General features: G+C 31.0%; 1 protein-coding gene across 2 annotated transcripts in view; it reads left to right on the top strand.

Moving 5' to 3' along the window:
* LOC112691528 (peroxidase) overlaps nt 1–24008 on the top strand; it is a 44720-nt gene that overhangs the window by 2847 nt on the left and 17865 nt on the right. Inside the window, exons 3-6 of one of the 2 annotated variants that reach the window (XM_025565799.1) lie at nt 2551–2693; nt 16951–17078; nt 17608–17854; nt 21434–21657. In XM_025565799.1, the coding sequence (XP_025421584.1) occupies nt 2551–2693; nt 16951–17078; nt 17608–17854; nt 21434–21657 (742 nt within the window). The remainder of the gene's footprint in view (nt 1–2550; nt 2694–16950; nt 17079–17607; nt 17855–21433; nt 21658–24008) is intronic. The other variant, XM_025565800.1, reaches the window with a different exon arrangement.

The following is a 24008-nucleotide window of genomic DNA, read 5'->3' as shown; positions in this document are numbered from 1 at the left end:
TTCTCAAAATATGCTAAAAAACACGCATTTATTTTTAAATATGCCCCTATAATTAAATCGAAAGTATTTTATTATAAACCATGTAAACATTTCACAAGCATTGCAATACGAAATTTGATCATTGGTTTTAAAAATATATATTTGCTCGTTTACGTTTGTTTGAAAACCATTTCTGATTTCTATTTTGACTTTAAGCATTACGAACAAATAAAAGCACGAACGCACGACACCGATTAATCGTGCCCCGTAATTCCGTCGAACACTTGAACTCGTATGAATTGATTTATATTAATAAAATGTATGTCTATGTTGCATACGAGTATGACATTTTATTTTTGACGGCAACGAACGTTATTCGTTTTATCCATGTTATGTGGCTGTGAACGTGAAAATAACATATAAGGTAAAACAAATAAATGTTCTATTAATACAAATATGCATTTAATATGAAAAACAAAGTAAAAAACGTTGAAATATGTAAAATACCCAAAATACAATTGTTGTTATTTTAATAATAAGAATAATCTAAATTGGGGACAATTCTCGTCAGATTTCAAAAATCTTATGCCTATACATATATTCATTTTCACTTGAATCCGCTCCCTATTCATTAGTAATAATCGATAAGGCTTTTAGATTATTCATGAGTTAGTGTGGTTTTGCAGTCCGATCGAACTGGAATAACGGAAAATTAATTGGATTCATCGGCCAATCCGCGGACGACTGAAAATACGTAATGCGTAGTTGTAGCCATTTTTCACTGTTTATGCTATTATAACGATATTGACCCAAACGCAATTACTGACTCATTTACACATTTACAATGACTCATGTACACACCCCACTACGTCCGTTTTTATCTGGGAACTATTAAAACCTCTTGACACGCCACTACAATTGCAGCGGACTCGGCTAAAATAATCAAATATTATTATCATCGTTGGTACATTCAACCAGGGGCGGGTTTTATCACTAACCGAGGGAGGGGCTAATGGAGGTTTAAGAATTTAGTTAGTTGGTTTTTTAAATGTATATAAAATTTTAAATTACAGAATATGTTTTTGAGTCCCTCATAAGTAAGTCATTTTTTTCATAATAATGACAAAGTTTAAATGGTTACATAATTGGTATCAATCTTAATCTGAAACCACTTTAAAATATAGGTAAATATATGTATTTAAATAAATATATAAAATAGGTACCATATTCATCAATGACCATTGACGATATTTCATTATAATTATTAATACATAATAATACTTTGCTTTGTAAAATAGATAGCTTAGTCCTAAGGGGAGGGCTAATGCCCCCTTAGCTACCCCCTTAAGCCCACCCGTGCATTCAACATAAACAATACTTCTGAAACCATTCCGAAAGAAATTAATGCAAACAAGATAAATATGTAAACAATTAAATTATCTAAAAGCATGTTAACGCTATCGTATTAACGTTTTTGCTTTATTTTGTAAGAGAATAGGAAACATTTAATTTAACAATGTTCTACCTTCCTCAGCGGTTTTGGTACAGACTATCGGAAGACAATGACTATTGAAGATGGTTCCAATACATGATGATTTTTTAATATTATCAAAAATCATATTTAAATTTACCTTTTGTGCACATAGTTAAAATATATAACTGAAAAATATTTTTCAAAATGTATTACAAACTAAAAAGTATAAATTTGTGTGGAAAAATTAAAATATTCTTTTGAAAACGGATCTGTGGTGATATAATTTAGAAAAATTCATAGTAGACGATAAAAAAAGGTTATATAATATTATACCTTATTTTAATCAACAATGTAATATTACTTTTTTTTTTTAATTAGAAAATGATTCCAAATTAATTTCTGAGTACATTCTTAATTTTTATTCATTTTTTTTTTTTTTTTGTGCGAGTTTTGATAAAATCCAACTGCTGTTCTAATCCTTTCCCTCCGTACTTACCTTCTCAGCATAAAAATAAAATATTACTTCATTAAAATAATTCATAATTTAAATATTAAAATTGAAATATTGAATTTTGTTTCTTTAAAATGAAAAACATAACGTATTATAAATATCTGAATGGCACATAAAAATCAAGGGTAGGAAATAAAAATAACTTTTTTACACCAACTACTGTGGTCCGATAACCAACCGTCGATCAAATGCCATATTCACGGTTAAGTTTCAAACGGTCGACTGGATAATTGTGCTCAAAAAATTAGAAATTTACGTAAAAAAATCTTTTACTGGTAGCATTATAAGTACAGCTGAACAACTTTTACAGTGTTCATGTTCTTGATAAGAAAGATTTTTACGAAAAAAATGATTTGCGATTGTCAAAAGGTATGCAAAAGGTCATGCAATGTAAACTATCATTATCCTTTTTTTTTTATATATATAATACGATAAATTAACTGTTAAGAATGATATTAGATAAAAGTTAATAGTAGTAAAATTAATATTTTTGATATTTTATGATATGACAAAATGTACGGTTTAATATTCACATTATAATAATGGTTATTTTTTTTCCTATGCATTCCGGGTATATTTCACGAAGATGGCGACCGAAAGCACGCCGTTGACAAGGACCGATGACGTCACACCGGTATCCGGTTCCCAGTATGTTTCATTATCGAAACATGAAGCTGTCCACGCTCCGACATGTCTGAAACCTAGATGTTGCGTGTACGCGGCATCACTGTAAGTCGTTTTAATTATAATTTACAGCCCTGAACAGTATTTACATGCATGTTTCATCATCCCTTGTCCGCAAATGTTTCCTCGCGCCAGTCGCCCAAGAATATACATTTACCGTCGTGTTTCGCACATCGTGGCCATTGTTATTGTTATCGTTTTGAGATTTCATATTTTTATTTTCATTGTTTATCAATAGAAATATACAAACCGCAATAAACAACAAACACGATAAGTAACATCGCGAGTTCGGGAACTAAAATATATCGGAGTCGTGTGATCGAGTAGCCATCCATTTGGTGACACTTAGCTTGGGATTATGTTAAAAATCACATTAGAGATTCTCTACACCATTTACTTCTGTGTCCGCAACCGAGGCTTTTCTGGAATCGAAGGGATAATATGTAAATCTTTTGTCAATGGATTTTTGTACGTTGTGAGGTATTTTAAAATTTTTGTTTGATTTAGCAATCGCGTGAATTTAATTTTTATCATAAATATTCAGAAAGAAAATTAAAAAAGTTATTTATTCGTAGATCGGTTAATTTTATTTTATTTATTTTTTTTTTTTTTTTTTTATATATGCAACTCGAGCTAACTTACTTGAAACATCAAAAGCGATAGCTAATTACATTTCGGGTTGAAAGACTTTGGAATATTAATTTACGTTCGTCCAACAGAAATTCGTTTAAAAAATTCCGAAAAATCTCGTGACTTTAAGAAATATATTAGTGGGTATACTACAGTATACCTTTTACGAAGTACTCTATTAATAAAATTATCTGACGATTTTTACGGTTATTTATTATTATATGTCTTTATATTATAAATAAAGTCTGTTAATTAAAGAAATGTTGATTAAGTTTTTTAAACCGGTCATGATTTTGAAATATATTAAATTGTTTATATTTCGTACCATCAAATATTTTAAATATACTTTTTACAGTCTATTATTAATTGAAAATATACCGAGCATTTGAAAATCAACTCAGTCATGTTAATTAAAATAATCAAACCTTCCAGTTTGACGCGGTTTAGACAATTTGTGTCGTATAGATGACACGCATACGAAATTCACTAAAAAAATAAAAATTTTATTCCGTAAATTCCGCTCAAACCCATTTTTTCAATATGCAATAATCATTCTAATAGAAAAAACATCATATTATGTTCCAACAATAAGACTGAATAATGCTCAAATCGTTCAAAATTTGGACCAAAAAGCTAAATAATAATTTTACTGTTCTTTTGTTTTACGTAGTTGTGATCAAAAATACCGCAGAACATGAGATTCCAATAGCATATTGTATTTCACTTTTCAGCGCATAATTCCATTTCACGGGAAAACAATTATACTTTCGTACATATTTATCACAATACATTATGCACTTTAGGTACCGGTGCGAACCATTTTTACACGGAGACGTACTCCTCCGCACATGATTGTTTGTTATATTTTTTTTAAGTTACCGGACACGGTTGAATTCTTTGTTAGCAGGACGGAATTGGCTTTGGTGAAATTAATTTTCTCCTGTTCGAAACGAACGCGAAATGTACGCACTTGCACACGCCGTGCCCCTTATTCGCAGCACCGTCGTTGACTACTGATCGCGACGTACTTCCGGTGGGTGCAACAAAACCATGAATAAGTCAATATTCGTTTTGCGTTTGAAAACGTTCCATAAAATCACAGTCACCTAAAGTCTTATGACTATAAGACTCGCAGTGTCGATTTCATGAACAAACGGACGACGGATTCGCTAAATTTCCAAACCAATGTTTGTACTGATTGATGACACCCTTGTCGGTGATCGTATTGACAGTAAGCTCACCGACCGCTTTCTCTTTTGTTTAATAATTATAATCGTCGACAGATGGACTCGTCTCGATTATCGGAAATATTCTGATTCGCTTTTTTGTTACTCTCTTTCCACATTCGTACAACTTTTCATGCACCTATTTGATTATATTTAATTATTTAAATGGTTTTATTTTTCGTAACGGTGCAATACACTACGGTCTTATGTGTACCTTTTCCAACATTACACAAGTGTCATCGTTATAATTAGTGTTTGAAGTTTGAAATATTTCATGTGAAATATTTCATTTGCAATAATTCATATTGAAATATTTCAATACACGGTGAAATATTTCACAAAAACGTGAAAAATTGAATTTATTTTTAATTATTGTTGTTGTGTATTTATTTCTTTAAAAATATAATGCTCCATAGGGCTATTATAACGTTTATAACGGAACTTGGTTTAATTTCCCACTATTCAGTTTATCATCGACGATAACGATGCCCGTTTTAGGCCTTGGTCCGTGACTAAATATAAGGATATTTATAAATTTATAATATAAGTGTATAAATGGGTAAGTATACTTATTACATATAACCGTTATTGACGGTCAATTTACTTTACTATCGTAATCTTTATAAAGTTTATATCAAGAAAATTGTATACGAGTTATTTTCATACGATTATTACTATTATATTATGTAACAATTCGTTAATATTTACAAATTTAATATAATATTATTATTATTATTCTGTACTCATTTCTGATCAAACGTTTATACGTGTATCGAATAAGTTTAGATAACATTGAACACGGGTAAACATAGTTCAAAAATACATAATGTTTAGAAAATATACCCTAGTAAAAAAAACGTAATAAAACCATAATTAAAAAGTCGTGTAATTATTGCAATTGGATAACAGTAAAAAATGCAACTTATCAACTAAACCACATTTTAGATTGTTGTGAATGCCCTAAAATCATTAAAGATGTCTTTATGAAGTCTATAGTCCGAATGTATGTCCTTATTAACTAAACTATATTCTTATTACATTTTTGTTCCATAAAAATTGTAAATACTATAAACGTATAATACCAAAGGAAATAATCACTAATGGATCTTATTAATTTGTTCTGCCTAAAAAATGTGAAATATACATAAAAATTAAACATATATAAAAGAAAAACAATTATTTTTAAAATACTGAAATATTTCACAATCTTATATTTCATGAAATTTTCAAACACTAGTTATAATATCTGTGAACCGTTAAGTATTGGAAAACATGATTGAATACGTAATCGTGTCAAAACGAACGTTCCCTTTAAGTAGACAATTTCAAAAAGTGATTGATACCATAGAGGATAGAAAATTATGGTACTTCAAGCAAAATGCTACGAAAACACTTCCATGCAGTTCTCAGACATTTTCAAACATACGGAGAACTTGCGAAAACTATTAATTCTGATTTACGTATCGCGTGATTAAGTGGAAGATAAATAAAAAAACCATCTTTAAATTCCGGAACAACAATTATAAACTTTTAATGTTTGCAAACATTGTCTTCCACAAGAAACATTAAAGTTGTTTGATTTACCGTAATTCCATTTCGGTCATCTTTATAAATCTAAATACCCAAAATTATTAAATGAATTGAGTAATATAGCGAATAAAAATTATTTTGGATATTGAAAAAAAAAAATAGAAAAACGTGAACCTCGTTCAACTTTTACCGCGGGAATGATTTTGAAAAATGCAATATAAACACTGGTCCATTAATATGTTACGTTTTGAAAAATTTTACTGCTTAACCTATCAGTAATGTATTAAGAACATTTTTAACAACACGATTGCACAAAAACTAGTCAAATCAATCGGTTCAGTATATATTATATTAGCATATGGCATCGGCATAACCCAAAAATAAATAAATAAAATCAGTTCAGTAGTTACATGGTCAATCAGACTTGTAGTTTTAAATGCCTACGAATCGAACGAATAATAGATTTCCTATAAATAATAAAAAAATGTCCAATAGCTGTTTATGATTGTGAGTACTAAAATGTCGATTCACAGGATAAATTCGGTTTCGATTCGAAAAGTTTCAGATTAATTTATTAATATAAACGATCGTTTATACTTCATAAAAAAATAAAATATATCCATGTATGTATATATAATGTACGAAAAAGAACATACAAAGGCTAATAAAAAAACAATAAATATAACTCACCGTACAAATATTATTTTTGTTTCGATTGAATGGATTTCGAGTTTTTTAAAGTTTAAAGGTTAAATAATATTTCCAGACTGCGCGCGAGGTATTGAAACGTGTAACGCAAGATAATAAGCGGTGCATGAGCGTCCAAGCGTTTATAGATTTTCGCTTTCGATAAATCACTATTTCGGGCAAAACGGAATGGAAGTGTGGTGGGAAAACAAAACTCTAGACTTGTGCGGTTTCCCGTGCAGAACACACGCCCTTTACCTCCGATCCTTTTTCACCAACGCGATTCGATGTTCAACTATAGAGCCACACAAAAAGCGCGTAAGGGATGGTGAAGAAAAATTTCAAAGGTGATCTGCTCGGATGTAAAAAAAAAAAAGAAGCAAAATGAAACACATCATACAGAACCGCGGCCGACTATGCTGCACATTGACATTTATCATCAACATAAAACGTGTGTATAACATTTAATGTTATCGTTGTGCGTTAATTCGTATCAGTACGTTTTCCAGTGCGCATACGAACGGTTTTCAATAAAAACTTTACTCAAATTTTACGCCGAACGTTATTAATTAGTATTATTCTCGTCGATCAGCTCATTGGACCGCCCGACCGGGCGCAAGTCATTCCGCGGCTCTAACGCTCGACTTAACGGGATTCGTTGAACACGCAAACGTTTAACATAATATTGCGGTCGACATCGGCGTTTCAGCGACACCATAGCAAATTGCTTACGATGAACTCGAAATGAATGCGGCAAAATTGTATTGTTTTCGCCGTTATTGACTATTACAATGTAATTTATATTATATCATGTCATAATAATTGAAATTTTAGTGCCAGATAGTTTATTCGACAGCAATTATTTATAACTACTCAATGTAAAAATCATAAACGTTTTATTGAAAAATAATTAAACCACTTTTCTGGCAACAAAAAAAAAAAAAAATGAAATTTTAATATCGGTAAAATTTTTGAACACGAGTTTGAATATAACATTTTTTACTCAATATATTCAAGAATAATTATTTTCGAAAAACGTAAAAACGGAAAACTCAAACGCACATTTGATAAAATAAAGTGTAGCATTAACAATAAGAAAGGAAACAGTTAATTAGTAATAACAAAAAAAAAAAACAAAACGTTGAATTATGCAATGCAGATTTTGATTGACAACTTTCAGGAAGTACGTAACAATGTGACACATGATAATTTTACGTATAGACGTGTGGGAAGAACTGTTGAAGATTAAAAAGCTTTTACAGGTTATCGAAATGGTTAATTTCGAAAGTTCAAGTAACTTTTAAAATCAAGAGATTTGTTATTACGAAGCCATAGTTTAAAATAATTGAATTGCTCGTTTCCTTCAAATTGAAACCTTACATATTGTGATTCACGCGAAAGAGCAATTTTAATTAACTCTGCACTTTTCGCTTTCAATCCAAGTGCATTTAAATTGAATGCATGAAAAAATTATTGAATTATTTTTCTCTCGGCAGCGTACATGTCAATCGTGAACAATGTCATTAAATGCGAAAACGACTCGGGCACCAACGGTTTGCATTTAAGTACCACTGTATAACCGCGGTAAGGTGTAATACAATTTATTAAAATGAAAGAGAAAGGCTGAACATGAACACAGACAAGTACAAAAAAAAATTTGTAAACAAAATAAAAAAAAATAAATAGATTATACCTACGCGCATACAACGTGTTTAGGTGATTTCAACCCAGATGGAAAAATAATGATATAAACACGGTTTTTCTAAAGGACTAATGTTATTTGGGTTCCCTCTATAAATCTCAAGTTGGCCCTTTTTCGTATAGTTATTTTGTAAATTATTACGTTTTCTGATACACAAACATTTTATATAAGCGACATTAATTTTATTTAATAATAATAAATTCTATATAAATGTACATTTTGATATAAAAAAAAAAAGGTTGCCCTACGTAGTGTAATAACCTTCTTTACGAAGTGTTTAAAATGATTATAACTTCATTTAAATTTTTTTAAAAAATATACACACAACACCGAATAATATATTTATATATGTACATGATTGCTTAGCAGCAATGGAATAATTAATAAATTCTTTTGGAAACATTTGATTTTTATCATCGCATTTCTTCTTCGTAAAATAATATCACATATTTTATAAACCACACTCCTTACTTGAATATTGTTTTGCGTGTAAAGCGTACACAATTAGTTAATATACAAACGATTATCCTTACGTTTATATACTACCGTACTACAGTGTTATTAATATTTAACTAATTTGGCGATTATGTGTTCTTAAATAACAATAAACTATATCATCAACTTTACGACGTGTAACGCACCAAATAAACAATATTAGCAGTTGGGTACGGCTCAAACTATAATATCATGCAGCGTATTGATGTTAACCTGACTATCATTAATAGACAACGAATGGAAATAAATGATTTATTACTTTGAAATGTATTTTTTTGGAATACCAGAGAGTGTTAACGATTATCAGTAGTATGAATTATTATTCCAAACAGAGTACAAGTACAGAACAAACTAATCATTACAAAATATAATGCAGATTTACACCGTGAAAATATATGCTAATTGAGTTTTCAATCAAAACAACTATATCATTTACATATAAAAATACTCGATAAAATTATTTCAAATTGTATGGTTTATTTTAGAACATCGAATCGTTTGTGCACATGTATATGAATAGTATTGAACGGCATAATACCAATGCATAAATAGTAACAGTCGCGTACCTATGCGTAATACTCGAAAATCATATTTTCCGTTTTCGCTCAGCAATAAATCTTTGTTTAAAAGTATTTCAGTAAATATTTTACCGTGGCAATATTTGAAAAAATGAAATAACGTACACATTATAAAACGACTCCAATTGTCTAACAATTTATTGTACAGCGTCTCTTAATAGAGATAACTGGAGCAGACTTTTGGTGTACAACTCAAAACAATAAATCAAATTACAAAAAACAATTTACATTGTCTCTGAATATCAAATTATATACAATATAACGTCGTAAAATACAACCGAATTCAATCCTGTTCCGGAAAATAAATTCTTGAGTACAATCATACAATTATCCACTCTCGAACAGGAACAATTGATTCATTTACTGATTAATTACAAAAAGATCATTTTATGCTCACGGGTTCAAATTATGGAAATGACATCTTGTATTACACTGAAAACAATAGCAAAGAACAATATCGCACGGAGAATCAACAATAGCATCTCAGTGCGACTTTTAGCTAATCAAAACTAACAAACCGACGTGATCGACTAATATAAATGGAAAACGTATTACTTTTATCAGATATCATTACATATGTATCTTAGCGAATCATTTTAACATAATATTCACATTAAACGTTTTTGATATTCACGAATATACACTTTTCGTATTTTCCCGGATGAATTTAATGAATAAAACAGTTTGATTTCTGAAGTGTGGGACAAAATGATATCAAAAAGCATATAACAGGAGTACTTTATCGCATCGAGAGGAATGCGTAATTTTATAGAATTTAAAAATCAAAAATACGCAAGTTAAAAAAGGATCACCAAGTCTGAGTGAAATCATATTGTGACACCGTGGTGGCTCTCCAAGCATCACAAAATAAAAACAGTTTCACGGAGTCAATTACAGTACGAAGATACGTAAAAAATATTGTACACTGCACTAGCCGACGGTGACGTCAATAAACCCGTATAAATATACTGATAAACAAAAATTGAATTTTTTTTCACGTCGGCGTTGCGAATGAAACAAACGAAGCTATCAAAAACACAAACACACTAGAAGTCGCGACGGTACTGAGAAGCTATCGTTCTGTACGATCACAGAAAACGATACTGGCGATTTTATTAGGAGAGAAAACAAACGATGAACAAATAAATAAATTCAAAATAATAACTAAGAATCCCTAAAACCGATGATGAACGTAATGATGCACGCCTTACTTATGGCACGTGCTGTTGGACTAGATTAAGCACACCGTGACTGCCGTTTATAACTATCGAACAATTATTTGTTATCGAATAACAATAATTCTGGACAGATCTCGATTGACCCCGTTACAACGTTCTGGAATTTATTATACGCTCTCTACGTTCTGTTAGAGATAATTACTTTTTCTCTCTTTCTTTTTATTTTCGTTCACATTATACGATTGGGTATAATTATCTGCTGTTTTCGACTGATCGCCGTCCGTGTAAGCAATGTTCGCACGAAACCTCGTCATCGGTAAAATGTGTGTGTATCATACTCAACGGTCTACCGAACGACAAGTTATCGGTCCAACTGAACACGAACAGGTTGCACACGAATCAAATTGCGTACCGGTGACTAATATCACAATTTCGGGGGAAATTTTACCACAGACAAATTATCATTGTCAAAAATACACGTCAACTGTATCGCTGTAGTATACAAAAATTTGGTTTAGCGGATACCGTAGTGTTGCGCTCGGGGACGGCGAAATTATAAGCATTAACAGACACTTAATCTTGTGGCATAATAGATTTATACAAATGCACCGATCGAAACAATAAGGAAAATAAACGTTAAACTATGTTATTTCGTACAAAGAAAATGCGTCCAAAAGTTTCTCTGTGGATCGAAAAGTTCGTATAAATGTAAATATATCATTATATGTAATATAACATGTTGTTAAATTTTGATGCTTTTGTTATGAGCTACCATGTATTAATAGAAACCGTGTATGATTATGTAACACGATATTATATGTATTGCGTAAAACAGCACATCGTTATATTTAACTAATTGGTCATAAACCGAGTAATATTTAAAAGATGTAATAAACTATTAATCCATATTACTAGAATAATAAATTAGGTCAAACGAACAAGGCCTATTGCTGGATATTGCCAAAACAACAAGTCCAATGACGTCAATGGAGCAATATAAAAGGATGATGAAAACGAACACAAATCAGATGAGTTCTAGTCACGGAACTAAAAGCAACTTTACGGCACTCAGTATCAGAATTTTGTTAAACACTTTGAGTAATAGAATAAACGTATAAAATGTATTAAAAAGTTAAAGTTTCATGTCTAATTAAAATGAAATACATCTTCGACTGCACAATTTGAAATCGAGCCGGTGGCACGTAACACTTTCCAGAAATAAAAATTTGTATGACACGAAAAAGCCGTCTATATGTACACATATAAATCGATTTTTATTCTTCTGAACCCTCCCCCCCCCCTCTATATAATTGTCATCGAATTCTGAACTGCCAGCGAGTTACTAAACGATTTTTAATCGCTCAGAAAAAGGAAACTAGTTAAATGCAATATTTTCATTGATGGGGAAGCAAATATTCTCAAAATAAGGAATGAAATCGATATTTTGCATTTACGTTATAGTTTACTAAGTAAATACTGAACAAATCTCCAAAATTTTGAAAACTCTCGAAAAATGTATCCTCTGTTATTGTAATTACGTGTATCGAACTCTGATAGTGTGTACGAGGAATTGCTCATTTGTCGAGGACAATTTTCACCGCGCAAAACCTGTTATTACATCGAAATACTCTCGGATAATAATTTAAGAGGGAAAAATATTGAAAAGTGTTTTTGACGAGCTACCCGACAGAAATCCTTTTCCTCTTGCTTTCACATCACAGTTTTTACAACTGTACTGTATAAATAATCCACTACACCCTTGCTCTATCTTATCCACTCCGCGTTTTTTTTACACCGGCCAAACCATTTTATGTGAAACTTCGAACGGAAAAATATAGCTTTTTAAGTAGGCTTATCGATTTTCGCCTCAATCTATAATTTAAAGGGTATAATGGAATCTCACGTTTATGACCGCACGGATGGATCCCATTCCACAGCTGATTCAAAAAATAAGCTCAAGATTACACAACGGCGACGTTGAAAAAGCGTGATCTCACGACCGTGAGATTTTAAAGCGGAATAATGTTCGTAATGAATTTAACCGCATGGCTTGACGGCCATGTACAATTATATTATAAATGTTCAAGAAAGACACAACTACGGCGTAACAACATACTTTCGCAGAAATGACGCGCGTCCATTTAAGCTCCTTAATTTTTTATTTTATTTTATTCGTCCTTTTGTATTACTCGCGATCGTTGTTTATCTTAAATAGCTAAACGCCTATAGTTATGAATAGTTAACTCTCAAACGCAATACCACGCACCAACGGAAGCGTGTATAATTCAGACGCGCCCATATTACAATGTTAAAACTTCAAAATGTACAACATTGTACTGCGTCAAACGCATCTCATATTTTCCGTGTTCGCGATGATTTCGTCGAATTCATTAACATGCGTAACTCTCTCGAAATCCAATTGCTTTGTCTTATGTTAATTTTTAACTTACCATATTCAGAATTGCCACCGACAGGAAGAGGTATTATTATTTTCTGCTGATCAAACGCTTTCAGCGTTTACACCTAAAGCCGCGAAACGAGGTTAGCTCGCGAAAACAATTGTTGTAAGGTGAGGCGCACGATCGACAACTGACGAGTTCACCGAAAACGCGACCGATGCGTTCGAAACACGTTTCGTTTCTAATCGAAGTACATGCAGAAGTTACGCGTTCGTTTAGTACAACCAATGTTATTCTTACGCTTACGTGTGCACTGTAAATATTCTCAAACAATATTTTATATGATTCACGTTATGGTTTGTCGAAAATGAATTAAAGCGTCGATAGGGCCGAAATGTCCTTTCTCAGGATTTTTGCGTATAGGAAAAAACGTACAGTCGGACGTTTATGCGATCGATTTGAAGAACGAGGTTCGAAGAAGAGTACAAAAAATATAAAAACAACCAATAATATCTATGCAGGTGTACGTTCTTGCCGCATGTTTTAGAAAAAAATATATAATAATAATAACATATGATATTTTTCAAATAACGTAATTTTTTTATTTAAAAAACAAAAAACAAGTTAACAAGTTTAAAAACAAAAAGATTTACCTGATTCCACGTTTTTACCGTTATCCTACCCACCCCACTTCCATTTTTAGTATAATAACCACGTAAAAACGAGGTCGTAGTTTGCTCTCTGCTTGTAATTTATTAGTTGTCGCTTAATTACTATAAACTCTTGAGTAGGGGCTGGTCGGAGGAATGACAAATTAGGGGTTTAGATCCTTTGACAAACTATTTGTGTATAGTATCTAAATTACCTGCCATGACTGTAGGAATAGTATGTGTTGGATAAGAAAAAGTTACGTTGGTAAAAAGTTACTAATATTTTTAATATTGGGATTCGAAAAAATAAATTAATAACACGAAAAATTGCGTTCAGCACAAATGTGAATAAATCATCAATAATAATTACAATTATTTTCATTAAGTATAAGAAATATATTTATAGATGTCATGAATCTCATTGTATTCGACGAACAATAATATCAAAACCACAATTTGAAATTGTACAATGTCAATTCTAAAATGATTCTTATTTGAGTATAATCAATGTAAAACACTGCAAAATATTGTATGTTAAATGAGAAAAGAACCGAATTCGGAACACACTTTTTTAACTAAAAGGTATCAAGGTTTTTCATTTTATTTAAGTACAGGCATATTTCGAGTACAGACCACGGCTAGCAGATTTTAGATTTTTCTATTTTGTTTCTTTTTTTTTAATTTTTCGGAAATAACGATACATTAAACGAAAAAGTGTGTTCAATAGCACATATGAATAATCAATTATTGAAGTTGTTTAGCCCTTTTAAATGTCTTTATTTTCTTGCTCATGAATCGATATCGTCTGCACAACAATCACGTATACTGCGTTGCGATATAAAAAGCTGTATTGTGTTCTGTTTTTAGCAGAGTAAAAAACATGTCATTACTCGTGTACCGAGAAGTGTACAATAGTGGTGTACCGTTCAACTGATAAAAACACGATCGATCGTGTTATTCTTGTACACATACGATTTGAGTGAATTACGATAGTATTCTTTATTACGGTTTATGGATATATCATTCTTCCACAGACGACTAACTTGCCTTTAATTGGGTTCTTTAATATTTTTTTGATTATTTTATTGTGCCTCGGTCAAAATAACCATTATTTTATTTATTTATACAATTAATATTAATATGCAGTTAATTTTTATTTTAAAATATCAGAACATAAACTGAACGTATTTTAATTTGTATTTTTTTATACCTTTTTGATGACTGAGAATGTCATAATTAAAAATATAGTTCACGTTCTTCAATTGCTAACTGAATCGTGGTACTGTTGCAATATCAATAAAAATATTGTTAAACTTACTATTCATCTTTTCGCATAAAAGTCCCAATTAATTTCGTTATTATCGGTCAGTATTCAATACAATTTCGTTATTTTAATGAGTTAATAATAATATAATAATGCTTTGAAATTAAAATTTTACAACTGCTCTCATTGTTAAGAGAAATTCACAGACAATACGCATTACATTAATAAAATATCACTTGGTCTAAATTTTTACATGATATGAAAGATCATCAAATCTATACCAATTGAATATATTGTTTAGATACGTTTTAAAAGTTATTAAATATTTATTGAACTCATTTTATTGAAATTTTACCTAAGCAATAACAATTACTATCATAATAAAACGCGTACATAAAAAAGCAGTTTCACGTTTAATTCGTAATATTTTAATTGATTTTGATAATACATCTATATTTTTTCCAATAAATATAAATTATGGTAGATACTCAATGAAAGCTGTTATGCATTCGTTTTTTTTATACAACGCCATGATGTCAAATTAAATACACCCTGTAATTTATATTTAGTATTTGTTCTAATTAGTATGCAAACGAATAGTCGTTGGCTTATTTTCATAAGCACTTAGTTTCAATTATTTAACTTTTTTTTTTGTATCTAATTAATTAAATAATTTCTCTCTCTCTCTCTCTTTCTCTCCCTCTTTAAAATATTGTGTAGGATTTATTAATGATGTATAATATATAGATTTAACATTAATTGTGTTTATCGATTTTTAATAAGTATCAAAACATTTTTGAAAAAAAAGGTCATTATGCCTGGTCATAAAAATGAATACAATACCTGTAACCAACGCCATAATATACTTTAGATCGTTGCATGGGTACTTAAAAAAAAACATTATATAGGTTGTATAAAACAATCAAAAGCATTTAAAGTATAGTATATTAAAAAGGATGTAAAATTCTTATCGATAGGACCAACTGTAATAGTTATCCAGCAGGCCCGTTTTTAAAAATTTAGCGCCCCCGGATATATCATTTATCCTTCCTACCAAATAAATAATAATAATATAACACTTATTATTTCGTCCATAATCGAGATTCTTTAATATTAAAATATAACTTATAAATGAAGATCGTTTAATACATTTTTTAACTAACAAATTAAACAAATTATAACATAATAAAACATACAATTTCCTTTTTTTTAATTAACAAATTATAATATAATAAAAATACAATTTTTTTTTTAATTTATAAATCTATACTATATATAAAATTGTAAGGGTTTTTCTTCGACCGCGCTAACCGAGAAAACTACTGAACCGATTTGGCTGAAATTTTTTTTGGTTGAAACCCGACACTGTGCTGAAGGTTTTAGTACCACTTTTGTCAGTAAAAAAGTTCATAAAAGTTCATAAAAAATTAAAAACAATTGTACCTATATTGTGCGTGTACCTATATTATCAATCCAAGATTGATTATTTAAATATTAAAGCTGATTCTTTTTTTTTTCTTCATCAACTTCAATCAAATTCTTTATCAACCATAAATTATTTCTTTTTTATCTGTATTTATTTTTATCATTTATAACGCTAGAAAAATTTCAATCCGTTTTCATTAACCGTTTTTTTATATTTAATTGCCGATCACATTAAACAATAATATTTGAATAAAAAGTTCTACATATCATGGTCCGAAGGCAAAATAAACAACCAGTCATGGGCGAAGCTGTGACATGTCGGCTAGTTATAATATAATAAAACATACTATTTTATTTTTTATATTGTTTTATTTTTTTTTCAATAGGTACATCATTTTTAAAATTAATTTTGCTAAAATATTTTGCCACCCCTGAGATTTGACGCCCCCAGGCATGTGCCTACCCGTGCCTCCCCTAAATACGGGCCTTTTATCCAGGAATAGTATACAAAGTCGTTAGATCGCATGTTTTTTTTCAGGTCATTACTACTCATGGTCGTCATAGTGGGTACGTCGTACTACTTGGACCACGGTCAAAGTATAAACATACAGCCAACCGTCGTTCCGACGGTTGATACGTTGTTAATGCTCAATTGGCCATTGCAAGGTTAGTATACACAAACACACAAAAACAGAGTATAGATTATTATGTTATCCAATAAAAAAATGACGGCTTCTCGTATGACATCCAATGAAATACAGACGATGATTTTTCTTTTTTTTTTTTTTTTTTCATTAGATAAATGCCTAAACAAGTATATACTTGATAATAGTTATTATAAATAAATATATTACAAGATATTACGTTTAATGATTCATCACAATATTCCTTCATATTAGTATTGTTGCGATGGTCACTTATTGAAGATGTCTTGTGGCCAGCGTATACTTTATTGATCTTAAATGTTTATTCATTCAGGAGAGGGAAAACTAATTTTGCACAGACAAGGAAGAAAAAAAGTTGCATCTTCTTTAAGAGGTGCGCTAAATACTACGAATATCTCGTTATACTACGTAGAAACCGTCTCTTTTTCCACCTTTACAATCTCGTACTTGTATTGAGTTTTATTTTATTTATTTTTTTTTTTTTTTTAATTTCTAATGTTTGTTGTTCGATGGGGTGTATGGATGCGCAGCAGACGAGGCGACGGCAACATCAATTATTCAGAAGACTGTTATAAATGCGACCGGAGACGACTTAATACTCGCGATGGAGGGAGGCTACAAAAGTTTGAAAGCCAAAGAGGATTTGGAAAAAAACTTCCCGACAATTGATGACGGAACTCCATCATACCGTCATCAGCAAGTGATGAAGTCCGGCCCCGAATCGATACGGATCGCGCGGAACGGTTACGTCGAGAACGTTGCGACTGAAAAATTGAGGTCAGCGCTTGCACGATGTCGAATGACGCTGTATCAACAACCCTCCCGGCCCCTCTAGATTCCGACGAGAGCTCAATGCCCAGAAACGGTTTTTTGAAAGTTCGCGTATTCAATTTCACTCTTCTCTTACACCTGCCCCCCCCCAACTACCCCTGAAAACCGTGTTTATTACATCAAAAAAAATAACCTAATCATATGCGCGACTTGACGGTTTGCAAATTAACCGTGACAACTTCAAGCTAATAATAATCAATATTTTCCGATCGCAATAATTATTGGTATGAGCGCAGGACTCGGTAGGAGATTCGGGATTTTACGATTTTATGTTTTAGTATTGAAAACAATAAGGAAAATTAGAAATGTAATAGGTACATGCATTAGTACGCATTATTGAGCCGTTTGTTTATTGCCGATGGAAATCACGGTAAAAGATAATAATCGTAACGGAGACCCACGGATTAAACTTGCTAAAATTCCAAATAGTATTTATTTCATACCATAATAAGAAGAGCGTGTCACAAATCCCAATATTTAACCCTTTTATACGTGCCTGACAATGCGAGATAATACTTATAGATCGTTATACTTCGCGCGCCCCGATGATTATGACGGAATCATTATTATTCGGTAATTCGATACTTGATATTCGGAAAATATTATTCAACAGATATTAGAAATTACGCGACTCCGGGTATACAATTGGTATAAATGTATAAAATATTATATTGTAATACGCTTTATAAATATATTTTAAAAAACCAACCTCGAAGTAGTATACTTATTACGACCAACTTTTCGACCCAAATTTTTATTTAAAAACACAATTAACAAGAGTTGCCCGAAAATATTGATATATTGTTAAACGCATCTTTCAACTGTTTAAATAATAAAAATAAAATAAGAATTTTTAAATTATTAATTCTCGAAAAATTAATATTTAAAAAATAATTTATATAAAGAACTTTAAAAACGACTTTGTTTTAAGTTAATGGTTAGTTATTTAATTTCTTTTTTCTTTTTATTTATTTATTTTTTCACATTGACTTTATGCATACTTGATGATGAATTTTTAATTCCAAATCAGGCGTAAATCACAAATATAATAATAATAATGATAATACTCCAGACTAAGAATTTATTAATTAATTTATTTATTTCCTATTTATTTCCGTACATATAGGTATATATACGAGTACATTTTGTATATTAAATTCTTGTATCCATTGGATCGATTTTAGCTGTAGATTTTCAACAAATGAAGTATACAAATAGAAATATTATTTTAGATTTAGAAAAAATATTATTTTTATCGTGTTTAAGGAAAACGGATGTTGGTGAAATCAACGGACAGATAAAAATAGTATTCATCGGATGTGCGCGCTTAGTTATTTACACAGCATATGTGAAAACGTTTCGTATTCCATGTCCAGAGTAGAAGAATTAAAATTTAGAATTGAATTAACATCAATTTATCAATACTCGGTGGAAATTTGAAATTGCAAAGCAACGTTAACCACATGGTGACGTAAAACATTTTATGTGGAAAAATAATGAATCTCGCGATATTTGTATACACACGTGAATCCTTAATACTCGGGGTGAACGGATAGAGTTACGAGGAATAATAATAATAATCAGGACTTTCAGAAGTAATAATATAACAGAAGAAATACAACACGAGAACGCTCATCGTAATGACGGTATTAAGCAAAAAGGGGGACAAACAGGATGAAGCCGTATATGCAACCCGATACGGTTTTTCGGAGGTATTGATCATTGGCGATTCGGGAGATGCCATTGAATCTGACAAAATAATAACGTAATTCTAATAAAACTAAAAACCATAATTCAAAAAAAAAAAAAAATGTATTCCTATATTCAATTTTTATTACAGGCATACCGTTTTTCTCGTAATTATTTTTTTTTTTTGTCGGATACCAAATCATTTCTTGGGGAACAAAATGTTTTGTTTTCTTAAAATTATATTGTTACGTTTTAACACGACCACCTGAATAAATATTTGAGCTTTGAACAAAAAATAAAGCCTCGGTAAATAATGAAAGTCAAGCAAAACACAATTTGTATTTGAATTTTGGAATGCTTCCGCGGGACTCTACAAACTTTTATTTTATTTGTTCATAGGTACTTTGAGGGAACCGCACAGAAAAAAAATAATATCTGTTATCACCAGTTGAAATATTTACAATAAGCACTTGTCGAACTTCGAAAATAAATTAATTCAGTGTAATATACAAGGTATCAAAACATTCGAATAATTTTGAAAACAACAAATTTCACGATTGTCACACGAAAAACTAAATAGAAAATAAAACCGTATTTTAAGTAAACGCTTTTAAGCACCGTACGTGTGCGTGTCCGTGTGGGCAATGTATTATACACGGGTGTAAAATATATGTGACCCCAATCTAGGCGGACGGTTGCTTCTTTTCGTTCCACCTAACACTTTCAACACATATTTACACATTTCATCCATTATTCCACGTACAGAAACTTACATTCCAACAGTTCCGAAAATTTCATTGATCTAAAAATCGATATTATGGACAACGACAGAGTGGCTACCGATTGATTAAACAAAATACGAACGATAAACGTTTGCATGAAGCATCCCTATTGATGTCTAATAAGAATTTTCAACCTTGTACGAGCATAAGGCGTGCACAAATCTCTTTTTCAGGGTATGCAAAAGGCTGTCACTGACCATTGAAAGTTATTTTAAGCGTTCAAAATTCTGGTATAAACAAACCCACATACGTCTAAATAACTGTTTAATTTAATATTGTAATATTTTCCTTAAAAAAAAAAGTAACTAAATAGCTATTTCTTTATTATTATAATTTTATTTGAAATTCAAATTTAAAATAAATAACGAAAAAAAAAATGATATGTTTAACACTTGAAATATTTTCAGCAATATATTTAAAAAGTGCACATAAACAAAAACGTAGTCATATACTTCAGTGAAAAAACAAAATAAATTTGATAAATAATTGATCACAACACAATTCTGCGTCCAGTTAAGTTTTTGAAATCATCAATAATGTCTTCCGGATTTAAATTTATAGCCATTTCTCGTTCGGTAGTTAAAAGCATTAAGCTATTTAATCTTTCCCGAAGCGTAGCATTTCTTTGTCACGTCAATACATTAAATCGTTATTACATTAGAACATAATTTGTATTTCAAAAATGAATAAAAATGTCTGGGACTGAACATAAAAATATAATGATAATTGTAGTGCAACACGAAATCGTGTAACATAAATTTAAAGATATGTTTTGCTTTTTCATTTTTTTGGCTCTTTTTTTTTTAGAAACAATGCTCTGTGTTCTGTCGTGCAGCAGCTGCACACCTCCTACGCGTCATATTACTAGATCGTTTTATCCGCGTCGAAAAGAGCAAACCGTCGCCCGGCACCGCCGTCCCGTTAGGGAAAAATCTTCTACGCCCCATCTGTTACTACGTCCGAACGACTCCAGATTTCTGTTTAAGCGTTTTGTTAAAAATTGATTTTACGATTTCATTTTCTGATTTCCCATCGCGGCCGACCCGTGTTCCAGGGAAACGTTGAACGTGACGAAGGACACGGATGCGATGATATTGGTCGACAACAACGTGACGACGGTGTTCAACAGCAGCGAGTGCGCGAGTCCCGATCCGGTGATTTGTCCGCTTCGAAGTCGGTACAGGACGGTGGAGGGCAGCTGCAACAACGTCATGGAACCGCGCAAAGGCGCGGCACTGACACCGTTCCGCAGACAGTTGCCGGCAGACTATTCAGACGGTAGAGCAATAATAATGTTCCCAAGTCGGACGATCGAATTCGATCAACGCTGATGATGTAGGCAATGTATTCTCTCGAAATGTCAATGGGCCCAAACGTTCGTGTAGCGCTTAAGATAATTAAACTAAAGGGACCGAGTAGAGATCGTCGTGTCCCTGCGCCGAATATACGCATTGAAACACGTCCACGCGGTCGAATATTTCGGTTTTTAAACGACCGAGAAAAAGGACCAACGTTAGTTTTCGATTAGTAAACTCAAAATTTTCGTTCATTTCCACGCAAGTCGTACAAACAGAGCGCATGTGTTAAAAACTCCAAATAAACGATTTAAATAATAACCGAAAGTGTATAAACTGATTTTAGACTTCGTTGGAATTCATTAGGCAATAGAGAAAAATAACACGTATCATTTATTACGTGGGCACTTTTTCCACGATTCTACCTAGGACCGATTATCTTAATAAAAAAACAGGAAAAAATTTATCACAAAATCATAATATGCTACGTTACACGGGAAAGTATTATAACGTTTGGAATTTTTAGTACCTCGAAAAGTTGAATTGTAACAGTTTAGTGTAGTATTTACTTTTTATTACATAAACTGTATAATGTATATATACAAGTAAAATAATTTTACAATCCTCATTATAAAAAATAAATTAAAATAATAAAACCGTATACTTTTGTGTTTAAATATTTTAAGTTGTCGTGATATGAATGCGAACGTTGGTTTTTAAAGTAAGGACGTTAAATGAAATAATACGCGAACAAAATGAAAATTATTTTCATTTCGTAATTATATTTCCGTTTTCATAAATTAACGACATATAAAGACGCATCGTACCTACATATATATATATATATATATATCGTACCCCCAAAGTGATTATCTCATTCAGAACCCACCCTTAGTGTTTTCTTTTCTAAAAGCGTAATGTTTGAAGTCGAGTTTAAATGTATAGGTCATAAAATATCGGAATAAGTGCTGAGCATTAAATATCATCGTGCAGCGATGCAATGCGAAATTGTCGTTTAAATTATGAAAAGGAATATAAACGGACGTAATTAAATAATACTAGAAGAATATGAAATCAACACAATTATTACATTAAACGATAACAAGGCATGATACGTCCGAAAATAATAATATTACAATGTTCCTAATATCGCAACGTGTTAATCACATCAATCCGCGCAACATCTAACAATTAAAATAATGGTGTTCGGGCTTGACGTTTATTGTGTTACACGTTCGTAATTATAAAAAATATCGTTGAAATAAGGCAGAAAATAGATACCATGTGAAAATCAAAAAACCAGTATTTTACTAAAAGAATTCAAAATGAACTTTATCGAGTTATTTGTATTTATTTATATGCATTAACGATGTAGTCGATTTCACGTTCGTAAAAAAATAAAATAAAAATACTGAAGCAAATATGAATGATAAAAATATCCTAAAGTTCAAATAACTTACATTTTTCAAAAAAAATTACCGTCAAATATCTCCTATGAAATTTCTAGCCAATTTCAAAACACAATTACTCGTTTCGACGAGGTAAATATTACAAACGGTTATGGGATGGAATATCACAATAATTTCCAAGTTGTTTCTCAGTTTTCGTTGAGCTTAAGAAAACTACCGGGATCATCGAAAAACGACCTCTCCAATAAGTATAACGCCCGTGTCCAATATCCATAAAGTTACGGCGAGGAACTTTTGATGAAGACCGACCACCTGAAAAAGTATTTGCCTACAATGAAATAAAAATAAAAATATGTTTTGGATAATGGAAGGGGGTAGGGGAAAAATTGAAAAATAACGAAAACACTTGATATATTTATTGCCGAGAAGGAGAAGGTATCTACAAACACCACCATATGTATGCGTCCAATTGCAGGGGCATAATTTATTTGGTCGAATGAATCAAAATTTACCTGACCAGAGTATATATTATTTGGGCGAGACATTAACCGATCGTTTAGATGAATTTATAAATTGTTGAATAATCGGGAATTAACATACCTATTTAACAACCTCGAATTACTAATGAGGCTGATTCATTTCATGGTAATTATAACTCACAATTTTATCATCTATATCCTAATATTTATTAAGCAATTAATATTTTAAAAGAAATTCAAACGGAAACCTTACTAAAAATGAATTCTATTAATGAACAAAAAAATAAATGTTTTATGTAATAATACTAAAAAAAAAAAAAACAAAAATATACATGGGAAGAATATCAAATCAGAAAGTCGACAATAATCAATTTCATTAAACAAATGGTATGAGATACTACTCTAGTAAAAAAAATTCTGTGAATAAATATTATATAATAAATTAT

This window comes from Sipha flava, unplaced genomic scaffold, assembly GCF_003268045.1.
Source record: "Sipha flava isolate LNK unplaced genomic scaffold, YSA_version1 64_pilon_pilon, whole genome shotgun sequence".
Lineage (NCBI taxonomy): Eukaryota > Metazoa > Arthropoda > Insecta > Hemiptera > Aphididae > Sipha > Sipha flava.
Note: the sequence above shows the minus strand (reverse complement) of the source record. Positions and strands in the feature narration are given on the sequence as shown.